Consider the following 10,056-nt stretch of genomic DNA (forward strand, 5'->3'; position numbering starts at 1 on the left):
ATTTGGAGCAGTATAATACAACTGGAGGTCCTAACACATTCGTACGTATTTGTATGCACCTTGATCCCGATGTTGGATCCCTGTCTATTATACACATCTAGATGTGTAAAAGAGACAGCAACCCGATAACAACCCGATAACACCCGATAACAACAATTGTTTTTCAAATATATTGAGTATTCGGTACGTTTCCACGTCAGATAGGGCGAAATTACACCTATCCAAGCTAATAATTAATGTTATCGCCATTTTACTTCTTTTGCATTATTTCGCATTCTTGTTGCTACGGCAAACGCACTTATGGTTTATACGCGCGTGCGTAGAGGATTATACGAAAGTATCTTTCAGTTCGGTTTTAATATTCATCTGTTTTATCGATCCCAAGCCGAGCACACCTTGTAAGTAGACTTAATTATATGATATTAATATAACTTAATTATAATATAATTTAGAAGTTTAGATGATTATTTTAACATGTATTTTTAATATAGGCCTTGCATGCCATTATGGGATATGAGGACCAATTTGTAAATCTTATTAATTGTTAATATGATTAGTTATTGATTGATTTGATGATTATCGTTATTTATTATCTATTGTTACTGTTTTGTAGTTCAATCGTGACGTTGGTTGGACTGTATATTGTTACGTTGTTAGACGGCGTATCGTACGTGTGGTGCGTCTTTGCAGTCGCCCTAGAAAAACGAAAACAGCTCTTGGTTTAGTACGCGAACAGTGTCTGGGCGTTGCCGTCACGGTTCCATTAGTTCGTAGTAGACTGGCCGCGTAGTCAAAACGAAAAAATGCCTATTGTTACGCGTATCATATGAACCGTACTGTTGGTTGGAAATGGTATCTTTTGTACCGTTATATTGGAAGAAATAAAGTTAACCAGCAACGCATTGAAAACATCGGTCTTAGTGTTTTATTGGGGTCGAAATAGACGAAATATTATTGAAAAGGTTTCGGATGAAGATCCTGAAATCTGACCGAAATCACTGGAAGTTACTCAGAGAATACTGTCATCAACGGAAACGTACAAATGGAGAACCGTGATGCAGTGGATTTGATCGCTAATAGTACTGCTTGCTTTGTTGCTAGGGAATTAGCATCAATTGAAAGATGCGTAAAGTAACCTAATGGAAACCCAAATATAGTTAAAGGAATCAGTAAATTCACAAGTCAAGGTGAACAGGCAATAATTTCTTCTGATGACAGTATCTCACAAGTTGGATCACGTATTAGTCGTTCGTCAACAGCATCGGATAGACTTAAGAAGACTGCTAATAAAGCTTGACTAATAGCCAAGGTAGAAGCCCTTAAAAGAAAACGAGAATTGAAGCAAAAGGCCATTTTGCTGGAGTTGGATATGAAAGAGCTTGCACTCAAAACAGAAATTGAAATGTCTCGTGTTAAGGAGCAAGTTTACACAGAGATAGAAATTGCTAAATTTCGGCAGTTGGAAAATGAATATAAATCCAATGATCAAGGAGAAGCATGCAGTCAAATGGAATCTGCTTTAAACCGTGTTAAGGACTGGAATCGTGAAACCGAGACGCCGTTAGCTACCTTACCAAACCCACAGCCAAGGAAATATGATAACAGTGGTACTACTCAAACGATCAACGACTTAGGTGAAAATTCAGTACCAATAAACCAAAGTGGATGCAACCCATATGCTCAGGAATTTAATCAATTGTCCCAACAGGCATTGCATCAAATAATAACTCAGATGTCCGCATCTCAGCGCACACAGGAACAATTAACACAGATAATTGTTGATCAACAACAAAGAAATTTGTTGCCACAATCAACTATACCTAATTTTGGAGGAGATCCAATCGAATTTCGTTCATTCCTAAAGGTATTTGAAAGTAGAGTGGGTATTCGTACTCATCGCCTTAGTGAAAAGCATCACTATTTGGAGCAGTATAATACAACTGGAGGTCCTAACACATTCGTACGTATTTGTATGCACCTTGATCCCGATGTTGGATACTACGAAGCTTGGCGCGATTTCTGTTAGAGATGTATGGCAACGAATACAAGATGGCCATAGCATATACCGACAAAATTATGAGTTGGCCAATTGTCAGACCAGATGACTTTGATAACTTAGAAAGATGTTCAATTTTTCTTTCTGGCTGCAAAAATGCAATGGAGGATCTAAAATCCATGCGAGAAATCGAGCATCCACGAAACCTACAGGCAATTGTTAAGAAATTGTCATATTACTTGCAAGATATATGGAGCCGCAGAGCCCACGACCTTATGGAAAACAGGGTGGCTATGTTCAATTCAAGGACATAGTCTAGTTCATAAACAAGGAAGTAAAAATTGCAACCAATCCTGTATTTGGAAGACAGGCAAAACGGGAAAAGGAAAAGCCAGGTTTAAATCGAATTTTGCTGTAAATATAAGCCTACAAGAACCTTTGGGTGAGAAAAATGAAACCGTCTTAAACCTACCATGCACCTATTGTAAAGGGGGACATAGTGTCGAGTTTTGTCGTCGTCTGCAAAACAAAACACATGGGGAGAAAATAGCCTTCCTAAAATCAAAAGGAATGTGTTTTGACTGTCTAGTTCCAGGGCACAGAAGCAGTGAATGCAAAGAGAAGGCTACTTGTAAAGTATGCCAGCGAAAACATCCGACTGTGCTTCACAACACATCCGTTAAACCTGTCAGTAAGAGTGCTGATCCTACAACCGAATCTCAACGAGTAACTTCAAATGTAGTTTCACACACATATACCAACGCTACAAATAGTTCCATAGGGGCCGGCAAAGCCCCTATGGAACTGGTATGTCGACTATACCAGTTATTGTAAGAGCAAAGAGTAGCGGTAATACCGTAAAGACGTATGCTTTCCTGGATAACGGAAGTTCAGCCACCTTCTGTTCCGAGGGGCTAATGGAACAACTTGAAGTTAGCGGAAAGAAAACCAGACTCTTATTGTCAACTATGGGAGCCAAAGAACAACCTGTAGACAGCAATTTGATTTACGGACTTGATGTATGCGATCTAGAAGGGAATAACAAGGTTAATATACCTGTTACATAAACACAGAGTAAAATACCCGTAACTAAAGAAGAAATACCAACACAGGAGGATGTTGACCAATGGCCTCACTTAAACGAAGTTATAATTCAGAACATAGAAGCAGACATTGGATTACTGATCGGAAACAATGTCCCAAAAATAATGGAACCATGGGAAGTTATTAACAGTGACAGAGATGGACCGTGCGCTATCAAGATTCTATTGGGATGGGCAGTAAATGGACCGGTTAGGTTTGCAGATACAGTAATGTCTCACAATGTAAACAGAACTAGTGTAGTAAAAGTGGACTTGGAAGAACAATTACGGGACTATCTCAATCACGATTTCAGTGAAAGGAGCGCCGGAGAGAAAGTTGGACTCTCCAGAGACGATAGGAAATTCATACAGATGGCAGAGAGGAGCATTAGAATGGACGAGGGACATTATGAAATAGGCCTTCCCATCAAAAAGGAGTTGAACATGCCAAACAACAAACCACAAGCTTACCAACGTGTGACTCAACTTAAAAAGAAATTTGAGAAATCGCCGGAATTCTTTGAGGTTTATGAAACTTTTATAGAAAGTTGCTGGATTCAGGATTTGCCGAAATAGTAAAGCCCAAGGAAATAAATCGTGCTGATGGAAAGCTAGGGTATTTACCCCATCACGGTGTGTATCATCCTTAAAAGCCTGGAAAAATCCGTGTCGTCTTTGACTGTGCGGCTCGGTATCAAGGAACTTCTTTGAATGATCAGCTTCTGCAAGGACCAGATTTAACAAATTCATTGGTCGGAGTACTACTTCGATTCAGACAGGAACAAGTAGCGGTAACTGGTGATATTGAAGCCATGTTTCACCAAGTTATAGTACCGAAGGATGATCGTGATTTGCTTCGTTTTCTGTGGTGGAGGGATGGCGACTTAAAGAAAGAGAGTTCCGAATGGCTGTACACATATTCGGAGCCACGTCATCGCCAATTTGCGCCAATTACGCACTGCGAAGTACGGCAAACGACAATCATATGGGCGTGGACGCCAGCATTGTCCAAACTTTAAAACGACATTTCTACGTAGACGATTGCTTAAAGTCAGTAGCTACAGACGAAGACGCAATTGCTATGGTAGCAAACGTAACTAAGGCGTGAACAGCAACAGACGTAGCGTACTACGAAGTATACCAATATCAGATAGGTCAAAGGAAATAAAGAAGTTAAATTTGGATCGGGACACCCTACCTAGAGAGAGAGGTTTAGGAGTTCAGTGGGTAATGGAAACGGATTGTTTTGGCTATAAGATAGCGATAAAGGATAAACCAATTACCAGACGAGGTATTCTATCAATGGTTAGTTCCATCTATGACCCGTTAGGATTCGTTGCGCCATTTGTGCCACCTGCAAAGAACTTACTGCAAGTGCTGTGCAGATTAAACCTAGGATGGAACGAAGAGATTCCCGATGCCCTTAAAAGACGATGGATAACATGGATGATTTACCAAAGCTCGCAGACTTATCTGTTGCGCGATGTATAAATCCATTCAAATTTGGAGAGGTGATTCATTCACAGATACACCATTTTGCAGACGCAAGCGAAGTGGGATATGGGTCTGTTGCGTATTTACGTTCGATCAACCGAGAAGGAGCTGTTCGTTGCAGTTTTCTGATGGGAAAAGCTAGAGTCACACGTCTTAAACAAGTAACTATTTCACGGCTCGAATTAAATGCTGCTGTAATTTCAGCACGATTGGATACTATGTTACGAGAAGAATTAGAAGTTGATTTGGAGCCAAGCGTATTTTGGAGAGATATTACTGCTGTACTTGGATATATCAATAACACCACCTCAAGGTACCACACATTTGTCGCTAATCGTATAACAGCTATCCACGATCGATCAGAGCCTACTCAATGGAGGTATGTAAGCACAGACCACAACCCAGCTGACGATGCGTCAATGGGCCAAACTGCGGAAGAATTTCTAGCTTGTAAATGTTGGCTCAATGGACCAGACTTCTTATAGACTTCAGAAGACAAATGGCCGCGACGAGAAATGCCAAACATTAAAGAACTTAATGATCCTGAAGTTAAGAAACATATCATCACAAATACAATAGTAGCAAATCAAAATGATGCAAGGGAATTTGTTCAAAGATTACACAATAGTGCCTCAAGTTGGACGATGTTCAAGAAATCTGTAGCATGATTATTACGATTTAAATCAATTCTATTGCAACTCAGTAAACTACGGAAGAAATTTACCGAAGAAGGTGCAATGATAGAGAAAGATGCTAAACGGCTGAAATCGCTAGTAAACAAAAAGATGTTGAATGAAAGAAAACTGGTAAAATCAGGAAAACACCTCAAATTAGATGAAGTACATGAAACAGAAAGAGCAATTCTAATGTTCGTACAAAGCAAAGCTTTCCCAAACGAGGTAAACACTCTGAGAGATAAGGATAGAAGGAAATCCTTACAGCTTAAAAGGGTTAGTTCGATATACAAACTAGACCCAACGTTTGAAAATGTTCTAATAAGAGTTGGAGGACGACTTGAACGAGCCAGAATGCCAGAAGAGAATAAACATCCTGTTATTCTACCAAAAAACGTTCATGTGTCGAATTTAATTATCCGGCATATTCATGAATCAGTTGGTCATAGTGGCAGAAACCATTTTCTTGCTAATCTTTGAGAAAGATACTGGATAATCAACGCAAATTCGGCAGTCCGCAGAATCATTAACAAGTGTGTTACTGGTAAGAAGCTGAAAAGCAAAATATGTGGACAAAAGATGGCGAATCTACCTGTTGAGCGGTTAATTCCCGACGACCCACTTTTTACCAGGGTAGGAACAGCCTATTTCGGACCATTTAAAATGAAGCTTGGCCGACGACTGGAGAAGAGATACGGTGATATTTACGTGTTTCAATACTCGAGCTATCCACATTGAGGTAGCATACTCTATGGATACAGATTCATGTATAAATGCACTACGACGATTCATTGCACGAAAAGGGCAAGTTAAAGAAATTCGGTCAGATAATGGGACTAATTTTATTGGAGCAGAACGGAACTCAAGAGAAGCCATAAAGGAATGGAACCAGTCAAAAATTCACAACGCAATGATTCTCAAAAATGTAGACTGGTCATTTAATACTACCGAAGCTTCTCAGCATGGAGGTGTGTGGTAAAGGCATATACGGTCAGTAAGACACACTCTTAGACAGCATCCTCTAAACGACGAGTGTCTACAAACATACTTATGTGAGGTAGAAGCAATTATCAATAACAGGCCTATCACCACAATTTCTGGAGAACATGACGATTTTGAGCCACTTACACCAAATCATCTTCTACTATTGAAACGGAAACCACCTATGCCACCAGGTGTATTTTGTAAGGAAGACATGTATGGCCGGTGTCGCTGGAAGCAGGATATGGCAGATGTCTTATGGAGACGATTTTTGAAAGAATATTTACCTACGCTACAAGAACGTTAGAAGCGGCACACAATAAGACGCAACGTTAAGTTAGGAGATATTGTATTAGTGGTGGATAATGCAACACCTAGGAATACATGGTTGCTAGGAAAAATAATCAATGTAAAGGGGTAGTTAGAATTGCTCAAGTCAAGACAGCTAATTCTACTTTGGAACGTCCAATAACTAAATTGATATCCATATTGGAGAATGATATTTAAAATTTTTATAAGATGATTGTATAATATGCTGTGTGAGTATTTCTGATTGAATTGTTAATTGTAATTGTTTTCACAATTAAGGGGCCGGAATGTTATGGCCATTTTACTTCTTTTGCATTATTTCGCATTCTTGTTGCTACGGCAAACGCGTGCATGGTTTATACGCGCGTGCGTAGAGAATCATACTAAAGTATCTTTCGGTTCGGTTTTATGATTCATCTGTTTTATCGATCCCAAGCCGAGCACACCTTGTAAGTAGACTTAATTATATGATATATAAATATAACTAATTATAATATAATTTAGATGATTGTTTTAGCATGTATTTTTAATATAGGCCTTACATGCCATTATGGGATATGAGGACCAATTCGTAAATCTTATTAATTGTTAATATGATTAGTTATTGATTGATTGATGATTATCGTTATTTATTATCTGTTGTTACTATTTTGTAGTTCAATCGTGACATTGGTTATACTGTATAATAGGCATTTTTCGTTTTGACCTCGCGGCCAGTCTACTACGAACTAATAGAGCGTAACAGACATCTGCACATGCTCACAAACCTTACTGGCTAAATCAGCGTTGTGACAGCTTCCGCGACTACCCCAATTTCTGAATTTGGCATAGTGGCGACTACCATAATATTGACCAACCATATCACCGGATTGTTTGTCAAACTGCTGGTAACATATTTGTTGGGGGTTGCAATTTTCATCGCATCCGCGATTGAGCATTGTTCGTTCAATAATGAATTAATTAATAAAACAAGTGAGTAATTAAATGTTTTATGAAGGCCTATTTATATACATACAATAAATGAGGAATTTCGGAATAGTCACAACATATAATTAGGTAAATCAGTGGATAATGAAAAAGGGGCGTCTGAGCCTTAGGCCTAGGCTAGCCTAGCCTTGTCAGGGAGGGTGGATTTTGGGTAGGAGAAAACACATTATCTGGTGCCGCTAGCTAGGGCATAGCGTCCATGGTGTCGTGTATCAAGCCTTGCTATATAAATACCTCTGTTATGTACATTTATTTGTACATCATCGTTGCATTTAGCAAATTGCCTGAGCAGGCCTGACACCCCTCTTCTCCCATTTCCCGACTCTTTTGACACCTAGGCTAGGCATAGCCTGTAGGCATAGATACTAGCCAACAGCGAAACATCACTCAGTGTTTTCTGGAAACTTTTTATTTTGTATTTGACTAATGTTATTATTCACATTTTTTTTTCAAATATAAAACAACGGAACATTGTTCCCTGGTAATAAAACCATGGTCGACTAACTCCTCTCCGTAGGCCTACGTACGTGTGGTGCGTCGTCGTAGTCGCCTTAGAAAAACGAAAACAGCTCTTGGTGTAGTACGCGAACAGTGTCTTGGCGTTGCCGTCACGGTTCCATTAGTTCGTAGTAGACTGACCGTGTAGTCAAAACGAAAAATGCCTATTGTTACGTTGTTAGACGGTGTATCATATGTACCGTACTGTTGGTTGGATATGGTATCTTTTGTACCGTTATTTTGGAAGAAATAAAGTTAACATCGGTCTTAGTGTTTTATTGGGGTCGAAATAGACGAAACAATTAATATCGCATGAAAGTGGAATTTTTTGCAAAAGCACACAGGCCCAGCTTTTGCAGCACATCTACTGCTTATTTTTTGATATTAGAAATTCACAAACTTCGAAAAAAAGTAGCCTTAAAAAAGCCATACAATGTTCGAAAAAAAAAATATTTGAGGTTTTACGGTATATTAACATCAAGGACGAATATTTAGTTGGGTGACGCCTCCTCCTTATGGAAAGTGAAAATAAAAAGAAAAGAAATAATTTACACCATTCTTCGCTCCCTCTTTCGTCGGCCCTCGCTTCCGGATCAGCTCCTAAATAATACCGTACTGTTATAAATTGCAATTTTATTAACAGGATATTAGAATAACATAAAGAGTAAGTATTTACAAATTGTTGCAACTTACCTGAAATATTACCCAGTTCATTGGAATTAGTGGCTGAAAAAACAAAAAGCAAACGATAGGCCCAAGAATATTAAAATATACTTTAATTAGGAATATATAATTCTATATTAGAATAACAGTTTTGTTTTTCAACACAAGAGATCATCACGTTTTCAAAGTCGTAAATTCTACTCTATCACTATTTTCTTGTGATAGGTAATAGCCAATCGCATTGCTGTACAGAAGACATTAGCGATTGTGTATTATGTCATCACGATAAGATAAGTACACATTTTTTTTAGATAAAAAACTCACTCTTCTGACAGCCAAGTAAATAAATTATTAAAATATTTATTATTTTCACAACACAAAAAAGAAAAATGCGCCACCTACTTATACTTATAATAATAATATATAAATCAAGATACTTCTTGGTAAGATGTGATTGTAAAAAACCAGAAATGCTGTTCCAATAAGTGCAGTGTGTCTAGATCAGTTATTAAATGTAATTGTAACTTGTATGCGGAGTCCACGTGTGTAGAGCCCAAAAATGAAAAAATCTACCACAAATGTTAAAATAACCACAAATGTTAAAACATTCTACCTGCAAATGTCAAAATATCCGCAAATGCTATAACATAACCAAAAATGTTAAAATCTCCCACAAATGTAAAAATCTGTTTAACCACAAATGTAGTAACATTTCCCCTACAAATGTAAACATTTCCATTTTTACCTCAAATGCCATAATATGTCAACCGCAAATGTAAAAATTTTCCTTAGCACTTAAATCCTTACGATATTCAAAGAAACTTTTAACTGCTCTAGCAAAGCAGCTAAAACACCAAGTTGCGCATTTAGACAGAGCCCATCCAAGGATAAACTGCAAATGTTTCCGGTCAAGGTTTCCTCGGCGGTTTTATCATCCTGAGAACATACTATTTGAAATAAACTTGGGGCAACCCAGATTTGTACCTCAAATCAAAGATGGCAACCAAAATCCAAAATAGCCTCCAAAATTATTAGAGATATACATATTTATTCGGTGTTGTCAACTTTCTTTTAAGTGGAATTGTAACCTCAGACCTAAACCTTCTAGGGCCACCAAGAGTTGCCAAAATCCAAAATGGCTGCCAGAATTAACTTAATTCGGAAAATTCTACCTATTATTTTTCCCTGTTAACGTTTTTAATTAGATTTTTCCTGAAACATGTACATTTGAAGTCAACTTTAGGGCGACCCAAAAGTTGACTTCATATCCAAGATGGCCGACAAATAAAAAAATTGCGACAAAATTACGAAATAGTATGATGTATAATGCCTGCAATTTTGTTTATTCTTATCTCACCTTGCCTATTGTTTC

At 38.1% G+C, this 10,056-nt stretch overlaps 1 protein-coding gene across 1 annotated transcript; it reads left to right on the forward strand.

Moving 5' to 3' along the window:
* The first annotated feature begins 4,511 nt into the window (after nucleotides 1-4,511).
* Nucleotides 4,512-5,057, forward strand: LOC117111284. Its single transcript, XM_033254205.1, has one exon. It carries the CDS (start codon nucleotides 4,512-4,514, stop codon nucleotides 5,055-5,057), a length of 546 nt encoding a protein of 181 aa, XP_033110096.1.
* The last annotated feature ends 4,999 nt before the right edge of the window (nucleotides 5,058-10,056 follow it).

Source organism: Anneissia japonica, unplaced genomic scaffold, assembly GCF_011630105.1.
Source record: "Anneissia japonica isolate Jap-2015-1 unplaced genomic scaffold, ASM1163010v1 scaffold288029_len171449_cov110, whole genome shotgun sequence".
Taxonomy (NCBI): domain Eukaryota; kingdom Metazoa; phylum Echinodermata; class Crinoidea; order Comatulida; family Comatulidae; genus Anneissia; species Anneissia japonica.

Coding starts and splice junctions, on each gene's coding strand:
- LOC117111284 (XM_033254205.1), top strand. CDS start 4,512: ATGGATAACATGGATGATTTACCAAAGCTCGCAGACTTATCTGTTGCG.